The sequence below is a fragment of the Lepidochelys olivacea genome, assembly GCF_965140295.1.
Source record: "Lepidochelys olivacea isolate rLepOli2 genome assembly, chromosome: 9".
NCBI lineage: Eukaryota > Metazoa > Chordata > Testudines > Cheloniidae > Lepidochelys > Lepidochelys olivacea.
The window spans coordinates 101,557,785-101,572,027 of NC_140419.1; the positions used below are offsets into that span (position 1 = coordinate 101,557,785).

Consider the following 14,243-nt stretch of genomic DNA (forward strand, 5'->3'; position numbering starts at 1 on the left):
TTCTGTTTTTGTGCACCCAATGTCATCGAGATTTATTAAGGTCTGGGTAATCTTTACCCACAGGTTAAGGATCCTGCTCAGACTTCAAATCTCAACTGGGTACTTAGATACCTTATGGGACCTCCGTTTTAATCTATGGCGACCTGCTCCTTCACTTATCTATGAAGATGGCCTTTCTAGTAGATATCACGTCAGCCCTCAGGGTTGGAGAAATTGGAGTCTTGATGGTAGACCCCCACACAATATTTTTCAAGGACAAGGTCTCAGTGACTGCACCCAAAGTTCTTACCTGAGATGCTGTCGAATTTCCGTCTTAACCAGTGTTTTTTCCTAAACCACATAAATCTCAGCAGGAGCTTTCCCTTCAAATGTTGTTTGTCTGATGTACGTTGGCCTTTTATATGGATAAGACTAAACAATTTCGGAAATCACCTAGACTCTTTATCTCCATTGCTTAAAGGTCAAAGAAGTACATGATCTCTTCATGGAGACTACTGAGATGGATTTCTGGCTGTATTAGTGCTTGGTATGATGCAGCTGGTGCTTTGCCTCCCCAAAGGACTGTAGCAAACTCTACAAGATCACAAGCAACTTCCACAGCATTACTCAAAAATATTCCAGCATCTGAGATCTGCAGAGCTGCTTCATGGGCTTCAGTGCATACCTTTGTCAACCCTATGCATTAGTCCACACCATCATATCTGATGCAGCACTTGGTTCTGCTGTACTGTCTTCGGTCTTGGACTTGATTCCGAAGCTCGCTCCCTCCTAGTAAGCATACTGCTTGGGTGTCACCTGAAGTGGAGCACCCATAAGGACACTACTCAAAGAAGTAATTATGCAGTAACTGTAGTTCTTCAAGATATGTGTCCCTATGGTGCTTCACTACTGCCTTCCTTCTGCTCTGCTTCAAACTGTTCTTGTTAGTCATTCAGATACAGAAGAATTGAAGGCAGTTTGCCTGTATAGCCCTATATGCCCTCAGAGTGTGGCACGAGGTTGTATAGAGGGCATGAGCAGGCCAAATGGACACTGCTAATGGAAAATCTCTGATCAAGGGCTGGAGAGGTGCATGTGCACCTGATGTGAAGCACTCATAGGGACATGCCTCTCAAAGAACCACTGTTACTTCACAAGGTGAGTAACCTTTTGTTTTTACTTCTGCAGCACTGCGAGCTTGGCAGCAGCCCTGTTACATAGGTAAGTAATGTGGATGGACAAAGGTAAGTAACGTGACCTGCTTGGGATCACGTCAGGAGTCAGTGGCAGTCAGGACTAGAAAGTGCTAACTCCCAGCCCCGAGCCCTTCACTATTTAAAAACGTTTACTGAATGATGCCTATCTGGCAATTTGACTGATAGAGATTCCATTTGATACAAATGAAACCCATGTTTCCTGTTTAAAAAACAAAACTTGTTTCTGTTTTGCAGTATAAGTCTTCCAGAAAGAGTTCAAGTGGAAATGAAAATGATGAGGTGAGACATGATAGTGATGATAAAAACTTCAGAAAATTTTTGTTTGTATTACTGTAGCACCTAGGAACGTAGTCATGGACCAGGATCATGCTGTGCTGGGTGCTGTAGAAACATAACAAAGAGACTGTCCATGCCCCCAAAGACCTTACAATCTAAGTATAAAGCAAGAGACAACAGTTCCATACAGACAGATGGGAACACAAGGAAACAATGAGACAATGAAGCCTGTGGGGGATTTTTACACTTTAGTACCAGTATAGTACCGAACTAGTAATAGTTCAGATATTAAATTAAACAAAGGCAATATATACACTGCTATATATATATACTGTACACAATCTTAGGTACTTCAGATGAAGTGACTCTTCCACAAAAAGCCTGTTAATATTTCCTTATGCTTTTTGCACCATATTATTTCCATAGCATCTATCAGCATGAAATGCTAATACTAGGGCTGTCGAGATTAAAAAAATTGTGATTAATCACACGATTAATCACGCTGTTAATAATAGAATTCCATTTATTTAAATATTTTTGGATGTTTTCTACATTTTGAAATATTGATTTCAATTACAACACGGAATACAAAGTGTGCAGTGCTCACTTTATTTTTTTTATTACAAATATTTGCACCACGAAAAACAAAAAATAGTATTTTTCAATTCACCTACTACAAGTACTGTAGTGCAATCTCTTTATCATGAAAGTTGAACTTAAAAATGTAGAATTATGTACAAAAAAACTGCATTCAAAAACAAAACAATGTAAAACTTTAGAGCCTGCAAGTCCACTCAGTCCTATTTCTTGTTCAGCCAATCACACAGACAAGTTTGTTTACATTTGCAGGAGATAATGCTGCCTACTTCTTGTTTACAATGTCACCTGAAAGTGAGAACAGGCGTTCGCATGGCGCTGTTGTAGCCGGCGTTGCAAGATATTTACGTGCCAGATGCACTAAAGTTTCATATGTCCCTTGATGCTTCAACCACCCTTCCAGAAGACATGCATCCATGCTGATGACAGGTTCTGCTCAGTAATGATCCAAAGCAGTGCAGACCAACGCATGTCTATTTTCATTATCTGAGTCAGATGCCACCAGGAGAAGGTTGATTTTCTTTTTCGGTTGTTCGGGTTCTGCAGTTTCCACATCAGAGTGTTGCTCTTTTAAGACTTCTGAAAGTATGCTCCACATCTCATCCCTCTTAGATTTGAAAGGCACTTCAGATTCTTAAACCTTCGGTCAAGTGCTGTAGCTATCTTTAGAAATCTCACATTGGTACCTTCTTTGCATTTTGTCAAATCTGCAGTGAAAGTGTTCTTAAAACAATGTACTGGGTCATCATCCAAGACTGCTAGAACATGAAATATATGGCAGAATGCAGATAAAACAGGGCAGGAGATGTACAATTCTCCCCCATGGAGTTCAGTCACAAATTTAATTAACGCATTATTTTTTTAACGAGCATCATCAGCATGGAAGCAAGTCGTCTGAAATGGTGGCCAAAGCATGAAGGGGCATATGAATGTTTAGCATATCTGGCACATAGATACCTTGCAATGCCGGCTACAAAAGTGCCATGCAAATGCCTGCTCTCACTTTCAGGTGGCATTGTAAATAAGAAGTGGGCAGCATTATCTTCTGTAAATGTAAACAAACTTGTTTCTCTTAGTGATTGCTTGAACAAGGAGTAGGACTGAGTGGACTTGTGGGCTGTAAAATTTTACACTGTTTTGTTTTCGAGTGCAGTTATGTAACCAAAAAAAAAATCTACATTTGTAAGTTGCACTTTCACAATATAGAGAGTACTTGTATGAGGTGAATTGAAAAATACTGTTTTTATCATTTTTACAGTGCAAATATTTGTAATAAAAATAATATGAAGTGAGCACAGTGCACTTTGTATTGTGTTGTAATAGAAATCAATATATTTGAATATGTAGAAAAACATCCAAAATATTTAATAAATTGGTATTCTATTGTTTAACAGCGCAATTAAAATTGTGATTAATCGCCATTAATTTTTTTACTTAATCATGTGAGTTAACTGTGATTTAATTGACAGCTCTAGCTAATACCATATTCATTCATGCTTAGCATTTGAAAGTCTGGAATATTGTAACGGTAGAGTTAATGTTATTTTTGAAATTCATTTTTTTACCCTCATTTTTTTTTGTCTTGTCTTTTGTTTCTTGTTGGAAATATTTAAAGCGAAACCACTGGCAAACCATAATGTTGTCCGTTACCTTTCCATTTGCAAGGTCAGGGTGGCTGAAATATTCTCCCTTTACCTTTTTTTGTCCTTTAACAATGTGGAAACACAAAAAGCAATCCTTTGGATTGTTCGCAGTTACCAGTTCAACTGCTATAGTTACTCAAGTGTGAATTAGTAGATGCATCTAAAGTTAAAATCTGGAGAAAATTTGTTCTATAGTGTAGAAAAAGCTGGATCTCAAAGAAAGATCCAGTGACAACTTGAATGCTATTTTTGTGACCATCTTTAAAGGAAAACTGCAGTAACTAGTTCTAAGCTTTTCCAAAATAACGTTTATAGATAAAGGTCTGCTCTGTGATTTAAACATTTTACAACTAAATGAAAGGACTTTATTTTAAAATAACATTAGCTTGAAAATGAAATATATCAAATTGAAATGTATTTAATGAATAATAGACTTACACATTTTACTGTGTATTGAGGTGTTCAAGATAAAGATGTTTTACAACAGGAAATACCCTTTGTCAAATTATGGCTGTTGTACATGTGTATTGAGTTGATTTGTAATTTTTTTGATGTAGTCACTACCACTTTGCCTGACGCTTGAGGAAGAAATGTTGCATGTGTCATGTCTTTTGTATGCATTTTCATAATTTCATATTATACCTATTCAAAATCATAACTTTCATTTTATAATTTCATCTCTTTGATTTCTTTTTAGCAAGACAGTGATAATACTAATGTGTCCCCACAGTCTCCTGTATCATCTGAGGTACAAGTTTTTTTTTTTTTTTTTTCTTTCAGTGAACATTTTCTGTATGTGCTAATTTGTTTTCATTGGTTTCAGAGTAGCAGCCGTGTTAGTCTGTATTCGCAAAAAGAAAAGGAGGACTTGTGGCACCTTAGAGACTAACCAATTTATTAGAGCATAAGCTTTCGTGAGCTACAGCTCACTTCCTCAGATGCATATCGTGGAAACTGCAGCAGGCTTTATATATACACAGAGAATATGAAACAATACCTATTCCCACCCCACTGTCCTGCTGGTAATAGCTTATCTAAAGTGATTTCCAGCACAAATCCAGGTTTTCTCACCCTCCACCCCCCCACACAAATTCACTCTCCTGCTGGTGATAGCCCATCCAAAGTGACAACTCTTTACACAATGTGCATGACAATCAAGCTGGGCTATTTCCTGCATAAATCCAGGTTCTCACATCCCCCCACCCCCATACACACACAAACTCACTCTCCTGCTGGTAATAGCTCATCCAAACTGACCACTCTTCAAGTTAAAATCCAAGTTAAACCAGAACATCTGGGGGGGGGGGGGGTAGGAAAAAACAAGAGGAAACAGGCTACCTTGCATAATGACTTAGCCACTCCAAGTCTCTATTTAAGCCTAAATTAATAGTATCCAATTTGCAAATGAATTCCAATTCAGCAGTTTCTCGCTGGAGTCTGGATTTGAAGTTTTTTTGTTTTAAGATAGCGACCTTCATGTCTGTGATCGCGTGACCAGAGAGATTGAAGTGTTCTCCGACTGGTTTATGAATGTTACAATTCTTGACATCTGATTTGTGTCCATTTATTCTTTTACGTAGAGACTGTCCAGTTTGACCAATGTACATGGCAGAGGGGCATTGCTGGCACATGATGGCATATATCACATTGGTGGATGTGCAGGTGAACGAGCCTCTGATAGTGTGGCTGATGTTATTAGGCCCTGTGATGGTGTCCCCTGAATAGATATGTGGGCACAGTTGGCAACGGGCTTTGTTGCAAGGATAAGTTCCTGGGTTAGTGGTTCTGTTGTGTGGTATGTGGTTGTTGGTGAGTATTTGCTTCAGGTTGCGGGGCTGTCTGTAGGCAAGGACTGGCCTGTCTCCCAAGATTTGTGAGAGTGTTGGGTCATCCTTTAGGATAGGTTGTAGATCCTTAATAATGCGTTGGAGGGGTTTTAGTTGGGGGCTGAAGGTGACGGCTAGTGGCGTTCTGTTATTTTCTTTGTTAGGCCTGTCCTGTAGTAGGTAACTTCTGGGAACTCTTCTGGCTCTATCAATCTGTTTCTTTACTTCTGCAGGTGGGTATTGTAGTTGTAAGAAAGCTCGACAGAGATCTTGTAGGTGTTTGTCTCTGTCTGAGGGGTTGGAGCAAATGCGGTTGTATCGCAGAGCTTGGCTGTAGACGATGGATCGTGTGGTGTGGTCAGGGTGAAAGCTGGAGGCATGCAGGTAGGAATAGCGGTCAGTAGGTTTCCGGTATAGGGTGGTGTTTATGTGACCATTGTTTATTAGCACTGTAGTGTCCAGGAAGTGGATCTCTTGTGTGGACTGGACCAGGCTGAGGTTGGTGGTGGGATGGAAATTGTTGAAATCATGGTGGAATTCCTCAAGGGCTTCTTTTCCATGGGTCCAGATGATGAAGATGTCATCAATATAGCGCAAGTAGAGTAGGGGCTTTAGGGGACGAGAGCTGAGGAAGCGTTGTTCTAAATCAGCCATAAAAATGTTGGCATACTGTGGGGCCATGCGGGTACCCATAGCAGTGCCGCTGATCTGAAGGTATACATTGTCCCCAAATGTGAAGTAGTTATGGGTAAGGACAAAGTCACAAAGTTCAGCCACCAGGTTAGCCGTGACATTATCGGGGATAGTGTTCTTGACGGCTTGTAGTCCATCTTTGTGTGGAATGTTGGTGTAGAGGGCTTCTACATCCATAGTGGCCAGGATGGTGTTATCAGGAAGATCACCGATGGATTGTAGTTTCCTCAGGAAGTCAGTGGTGTCTGGATTTGTGCTGGAAATCACTTTAGATAAGCTATTACCAGCAGGACAGTGGGGTGGGAATAGGTATTGTTTCATATTCTCTGTGTATATATAAAGCCTGCTGCAGTTTCCACGATATGCATCTGAGGAAGTGAGCTGTAGCTCACGAAAGCTTATGCTCTAATAAATTGGTTAGTCTCTAAGGTGCCACAAGTCCTCCTTTTCTTTTTGTTTTCATTGTGGTTCACTGTGCAAAAACATGTAACTCGTGGACAAACCAGAAAATGTTCATCAATAGGCTTTGCTTTGAAAGAGGAATTGAAATATTGTGCAGTTGTGAAATCATTTAAAAGCAGAAATAAGTAGGAATCAAGGACAGATTCCTTGTTAACTTCCTTAACTTGTCCTGCCTCCACTACCATCAAATCTCTCACTCCCTCTGATTTTTTTTTTTAAAAGGTTGGTGTATAAGAAAGCAGCATTTGTTTTCTGCCTCTCTTATTGTAGCTGGTGAAAATAGCTACTTTAGAAGAGAGAAATCATAGCTTTCATATTGAACAGAGACAGTGTGTTAGCTACCTACATGTGTAACATTTCAGAGTTTTAAAAACAAGTTATGGTTTAGGACCTAGAGGAGCCAGAATTGTGAAAGGCCCCCCTCTAGTTTAAGGGGTTTCATCCCCACAGTCGTGACTCCCTTATGCATCTTTTACCTGGGCAGTGTGGTTCTCTGGCTGTTTGAAGGTTAGGAAGGAAAACGCTTTGTGGCCTGCCCATGTTGTTTCCCTGGCTGTCAGCTGCATTACAGTACTGACCCAAGAAAAAAGACACCCAATGAAGCTGAAGGTTTCCACCCACTGTCAGAGGGGGATCACAAGGGTGTGGCATGAGGAAGAAGTCTCCTGTATACAGTGGAGGGGGCTGGGAGACGATTCCAAGCACATCGGGGATCTGAAGCACATCAGGAGACTGAGGAGTTAGTTTCCGTTCGCCACCTTTTGGGATGGGAAAGGCCACTGTCCCAGCTGCTGAAAGTAATTTCTTCTTGAAAACAGAAAGATAATCCCTCCTGGGTCTATTTTCCGCCCCTCCCCCCCCCCCCCCCCCCCATTTGAGCTGCAAAGGGTGTCTACACCAGATCTTGGTTTGTACTGTCCCAGCAGAGGAGAGACAGCCTTGGATTAGTGGCTGTCTACCTACAAGCTGCTCATTCTACAATAACCTACCCATGCTGTCATTTCCCATTGTTCTGTAAGTGGTTCTGGCCTTGCTTGCACACACAAGTAGCACCAAGTTAACTAGCATTGGCTTTTATAGAGATTTAGTTACATTATCCACACAAAGGCTGGGATCACACTTAGTGTTCACAGCTAGCTTATAAATATGTCCAAGCAGAGGCTTGCACTAGTTTAAGTTGATTTAAAAACAGATTTGAGTTAAACTTTTGCCACTTTTGTGCCTAGAAGAGGCTTAGGTCTTTCTCTCATCTGTGGATGGTGAGTCTTCATTCGCTGCTTTCTTATTTTAATGTCTTCCCCATCATTATAGCTTTTCAATTAAGTTAAAGCAGGTTCTCATGTTCTGAAAATATGATCAAAATAAACATTGTCATCATGGAAACAAAAGTTTAGGATGTGAAAACTTTTTTTTTTAATTTTTCATCAAGAATTGGAGAAAATTGCAGAAAACTTGATACATTCTCTCTCTTTAACAGGACTATGAAAGGACAGACAGTAACTCTCATGGTCCGTTTGGTCTCAAACCAAGATCAGGTAAGGTGGTGGTTTCTAATACAGTATGCCACAGCACATCTTGCTTCCCACATTGGAGCTGAAGATTGGGACAGCAGAGATGTGATACTGGGACTCTTTGGAACAAATAGAAGGGGAGGGGCCACTACATAGTACAGTGCCCACGGTTGACTTCTGGCAAGTGCACAGTTGGAAGAGGCGTGGCTAGCTACTCTGACAAGCTCATAACTGCACTGTCCTGAAATTGCAGTTATTTGCTACATTGATTTCTAGAGCCCTGCGCAGATCAGCAAAAATGGTCCGAATATCCGCAGATGCAGATATCCGGGGATATAAAGCAAATATCTGCGGATTTGCAGGGCTCTGTTGATTTCTCTTTTGTGTCTTTGGCCATCTTCTGGATTGGGGGGGGAACAATGCAGAACGGCCTTTGGCAATCAATGGTTGGGAGTTTCACAGAGGGGCGGGCTCTTGTCCATTGAAATAATATGTGGGGTTTCAGAGTTTGCCAAACATCATTAAGCTCAGCACATTGAGGCTGCCATACCCTTGCCACTTCCAGAGAGCTGCTAACTCCTCGTAAAAGATTGTTATTTAAAGCAGACCTTAATTTTCTGAAGACTAGGAAGCAAGGCTACACATTTTTAGTTAGTGTTATTTTCTGAGATTTGCATCAGTCATATGCATGTTCTGTATTAACTAGTTAAAGTATAGTTAAGAAATACCGCCTTGGCCAAACAATGAGGAATTTCACTTGAACATGTGGGAGTTTCTGAGCTCATTAGGAAAAGCTTGCTGTACTTCTGTACAGTATGCATTAGGTCAATCTTTGCTATCTTAACAAATTTGTTCTTGTTTAAACTAGCTTGTAAGCATTCAGTATCAAAATGCATTCTGCAGTTGGTCATTTATTGTATCTCTGTGGAGAGTTCACTCTCATGTACAGTGTGTTATAAGAAGAGTTCCACCTTTTAAGAAGTTTATGCTTTGGATATTTCCATAGACTCAGTGGTTAAGACGAGAATACACATTTTTTATGTGTAGAATGCAGTGTTGGCATTAGGAACAAGTTACATAAAATACTCACTATTGGGGATGTCTAGATTCTTTCCTCCTCTTTCAACGTGTTTTCACAAGAATTAAACTTAAAAGTGTAATAAGTTACAATATTTCTAAATATTATGAAAATTCTTCCAAGTTAAACACTGCAAAGATATTGGTATTTGCAAGTATGAGGATAATCAAATAATAAAATAGTCACCTGCAAAGGTTTTTGATAGTGGAGAGTGATAAACCAAATGCAAACTAGAATGCTTAACGTTGTCCTTTCCATTGCAGCAGTGCAGCATTATGAAGGTTTGGTCAATAAGAAAATTCATAGTCGTAACTTGTGGGTTCATAAACTTTCTCCCATGACCTACTTTTAAATATTTATTTTAATAATTTATGGTTTTTAAAAAATTCAGGGAGTTCCTTCCACAACAGTTTTATGCTGGGCTACAGTAAAAAGCTATAAGAATAGATATTTTCTAAAACCAGTATGGTATAACCTGTCAAAAACGAAAGGATAGTTGTGTACCCAGACAGATTTGCTACCTACCTAATTTCCAGGCACAAATGCAGACATTTGAAGGAAGAGCCAATGTGCTTCCCTTTAACACCTAGAGACTACATGTTGCTGCTAGCCCATTGAGCCTCACGCTATTGTAGTCACTTTATAGCATTGAAACATACTTGTTCTGCTTAACATTTCAATAACTATGATCTTCTTTTATCTTTACTGATGGATTTTTTTTTCCATAGTGGGGGTGTTCCAAATATTGACAACTGTCTGTTTTATCACAGCTTTCAACCGTTCCTCTCGCCAGGACTATGGGGTAGTGGACCCTGGATTTACAATGAGGAGGAAAATGGAGCATTTAAGGGAAGAAAGGGAACAAATAAGACATCTTCGCAATGTACGTGCCCATGACTTGCTGTTTAGGCTCAAACTGGTGGGGCCACACCCTTGTTTGCTTACTTTTCTTTGCACCACCAGCATGTACTTGTTATAAAACCTGTCTACGTGGCCCAGGCAGTGCAAGGGTGATAACCGCAGTATTGTAACTCCGCTTTAGGAGGTTGTAGGTAACATCTCTCCTACCAGGGTAGGAAAGGGGGTGCAGCTGGGATACCCCTACACCATGTGAATCTGGGCCATACGTTTGGCCCTTGAGAGCCAAATGCTGTTGTAACATGGCACAAAAAGAATGGTACCCACCTCTTGACTAGTGAGCTGTACATTCTGGCATGTATCTGAAGAGTTGGCCCTGGGTTTTGAATCATCCCTGAATCATCAGACATGCTTTGGGGGAAGGACCTTAGCTGAAAAGAGTGTGAATAATGCCATGTTGGATCTAAATTTCAGTGTTTTGAAGAAATGTTTTCCTATATGCCTCTATTCAGAAAATCATTTTGTAAGTTACATTCTTAATTATTTAAAAAAGGTTAACTTTTTTTATGCAGCTACTAAATAATGGTTAAATAACAGAAACTTAGAACAGTCAGTTCTTCTTGATGATGTGTTAGTTATATTTTTAATTCAGCCTCAGATTCCCAGCTGCACGTCATCGGAGGCTGCACACATGTAAAGAGCACATGATGTACAGAGATGTTACTTAAACACTGAATCCATATCCTATATAATACCATGATAGCAGCTCATCTCCTGCTGTAGTAGCAATTTGCTCATGTCCAGTTAAGCTGTTTAGGAGAAGCTCAGCTCCTAAGATGATTAATCTAGTGTGCTTCCTGCCCCTTTTTCCATGAAGGCTTGTAATTTGTGTGGTGAATAGCACTTCTTCCTTCCTCCGACTCTCTTGCTACACAAGTGTAGGTACTTCCATCCCTCACCACTCCATTATCACTTGTCGGATGGCTGACACCCCACCTCTGCAAAATTTGTTTTCACTCCAACCATCTCTGGGTGTGTCTGTGTGGGTATGACCCCCAGAATAGAAGAAGAATAGCATGTACTATGGGCTCTTCTGTTTTACAGAATCTTGAATCGAGGTTGAAAGTCATTTTGCCGGATGACATTGGAGCAGCATTGATGGATGGGGTTGTTCTTTGCCATCTAGCCAATCACATAAGGCCACGTTCTGTTGCAAGTATTCATGTACCATCACCAGCAGTGGTGAGTCAGCTCTACATCCTTTTTATTCTATCTGAAGTGAAAGCAAACTGTTGGAATTCAGCACTAGAAAACTGAATTATCTTCGCTATTTTAAATGGTTATATTATCAATTTTCATTTTATTTCAGGATGCAATAAACAAGTATTTGGTGCTACATTAAGGCTCAAGGGTTTAGCAGTCTGTTATGTACTATGTCCTTAAATTAGTTTTCTAACTTTGCTTGTTTCTAATACAACTGTTACTGAATTTGCATCATAATTATAAAGTCCTTTTATAAATGCGTAACAAAGATCTAACATCCTATCTTTACAGCCTAAACTCAGTATGGCAAAGTGCAGAAGAAATGTTGAAAACTTTCTTGATGCTTGTAAAAAATTGGGCGTGCCACAGGTATACTAATCACTTTATTGATTAATATACTTATTAATAATCACAGACAGGATATGTCAGCATTTACTTTTCTGGGTTATCTAGAAAGCCTAGAGCAGTGAAATAGGAATTGGGAGACCTGTGTTCCATTCCTGGCTCTGCAGCTGACTTGCTGGGTGACCTTGGCCAGGTCGCTTCCCTGTGCCTCAGTTTCAGGGGATAACGATAGTGACCTTCTTTATGAAGTGCTTTGAGATCTACTGATGAAAAGTGCTAGAGAAGAGCTGTGTGTGTGTTTATCAGAAACCCTTAGTTTAGTGGCACATTGTGGCATGAATGGCAATATCTGCCTAGAAAAGATCTTGGACTAGAATGAAAGGAATTTTGCAGATCACGAGGTGCATTGGCAGAGCTACATAGAAGAAGCTTGCATGGCTCTTAACTGTACTAGCTCATCTCTATTCCTTGTTACTAGTCCCTCACTTTCATTTTACCCACGCTCCTTCTTCCACCTCCTCCATGAAGGGAAAAATTAAGGGCCACATTTTCTTCTGTGCATTAGGGGAGAGGAAGCTCCATGAGTCTATATTTGCAGTAGCCACATGACTGTTCTGCCAGTGGCCGTTAAACTCCACCTCAATAGGCCAGGAAAGTGGTTTAACCCTGAAAACCATAGTTCCTTAGCTATAGCCCTGTGCTTCTGCTCCCACTCTCCGTATCAGCACAACTCCTGCAGAAGTCATGTTCCCAATGACTCTCCTACTGGCTGTAGAGAAAAAGGGTTCATGTTGAATGTAATGCCTATAAGAGAATTCCTATGGGTTAGGTGGGAGCTGATTCATTCTTGAGTTCTTGCAGATTGTAACCCTCCTTACAGCCAACTTGTAGTGCAGCTTCTGCAAGGACCAGGAAGGAAGAAGTCTGACACTGACCAGCACTACCCCGTTTTGCCTCACTCCATTTTGCTCCCTCTGTTTATGAAAGCAGATGGGAGTCTCTGGCCCTAAATGGTCAATAAACTAAAACTGTCAGAACCTTCTAAGAAATAGTGTTTATTTCTTCTTAGTTTAACATTTTAATGAAACAGTCTTTAGTTTTTGTTTTGCTCTAATTTACTAATTTGTGTGTGTGATTTTTTCACACTGCAATTATCAGATCTTATGTGAGATATACTTAACTTCTGAGCACCTTGTCACACTTAAAATGTTGCTGTAGCAATAGATGCATATGCAAACTTATTGACCAGAGAAGATTTCTACATGGATCTCTAATTAGTCATAGTGAGGTATTTGAGTGTTGAAGTCTTTTAAAAGTACACTTTTTACCCAAGCTGTGCAGAATGATTGACATATGATGCATGTACCATTTTATTTTTCAGGAAAGGCTTTGCCTGCCTCATCACATTTTGGAGGAAAGGGGTCTAGTGAAAGTTGGTCTTACAGTTCAGGCTCTGCTTGAACTACCTTCATCTAAAGCATCCCAGCTTTCCTCTGTGTAACCTGACTTTTGGAAACCAGACAACTTATCATTGATCTATTGATTTAGATTGCTGCCAAGCAGTTCAGCTTCCTGAATGGGAACATCCAAGCCATCAGAAGTAGTTTCTGCCCAGACACTTTAGACAGAGCCTTACTTTGAAGGGACACATAAAACTTTGATTTCAAACTGACTATTACCTAAATATACAGTTATACTGATGTTTTAAAACTTGGATGCACGAGAGATTTTAACATCATCAGATTCTCTGTCCAGGTAATATAAGTTCCAAGTTTCCCATGAATGTTTCATGACATTATTTTTAAAAGCTAGATTTTTTTTTTTTACTACATTGAAAATTCTGTTTAGTTTTGCAGGATAACACACACGCACACACCAAACAAAGCCCTACTATAAAAAGTTTGTCAATCGTTTGGATTAAATGTAAAGATAAAACAAAAACCAGCTACAGTATGATCGTGAAAATCTGAGTGACAGATCACATTTAATCCATTTTTGTTTCATATAGCTCTGTATTTGAGTTCTTTATTTCTTGCACTTCTGACTGTAATTTATATCCTTCTAACATCTCCAGTATTTAGTTGGATGTATGGTAATTACACAAAACATTATAGAGGGAAAAGGTGTATTTTCCAATCTTCTAAGTTTGTGCCAAACTATTTTTTCAGTTGTATGGTAGATTGTTTACATGTGAAGTGCCTGTGTAATTGATGACTCTTCATAGTCTTAAATGTTTTTGCAGTTTCTTTGTCTGACATAGATACAATGGGAATTTTAAAATATTTTAATAGTTTTTTGTAAGGTCAGTAATATGTGAAGATTTAAATGATGCTTCACGTTTTTGGTGTTAGGTGTTTTAAGTTGCACAATTGATTATGTTGTCTAATGATTGGAAAATAATGTAAATACATTTTATTTATGCTATTTAATTTGATAATACCCAATCACTTCTGTTTTAATGTATTATTAACAAAAATTGTCACTGAGAGTTATTT

The 14,243-nt window shown here is 39.5% G+C and overlaps 1 protein-coding gene across 6 annotated transcripts in view; it reads left to right on the plus strand.

The window, feature by feature from the left end:
• LRCH2 (leucine rich repeats and calponin homology domain containing 2) overlaps positions 1-13,689 on the plus strand; it is an 82,284-nt gene extending 68,595 nt beyond the window's left edge. For 3 of the 6 annotated variants that reach the window (XM_084639680.1, XM_084639679.1, XM_084639682.1), the window contains 7 exons: positions 1,431-1,475; positions 4,410-4,460; positions 8,171-8,228; positions 10,053-10,165; positions 11,245-11,382; positions 11,695-11,772; positions 13,130-13,689. In XM_084639680.1, the coding sequence (XP_084495806.1) occupies positions 1,431-1,475; positions 4,410-4,460; positions 8,171-8,228; positions 10,053-10,165; positions 11,245-11,382; positions 11,695-11,772; positions 13,130-13,249 (603 nt within the window). In that variant the 3' untranslated portion in view covers positions 13,250-13,689. The remainder of the gene's footprint in view (positions 1-1,430; positions 1,476-4,409; positions 4,461-8,170; positions 8,229-10,052; positions 10,166-11,244; positions 11,383-11,694; positions 11,773-13,129) is intronic. The other 3 variants (XM_084639681.1, XM_084639684.1, XM_084639683.1) reach the window with 2 other exon arrangements.
• The last annotated feature ends 554 nt before the right edge of the window (positions 13,690-14,243 follow it).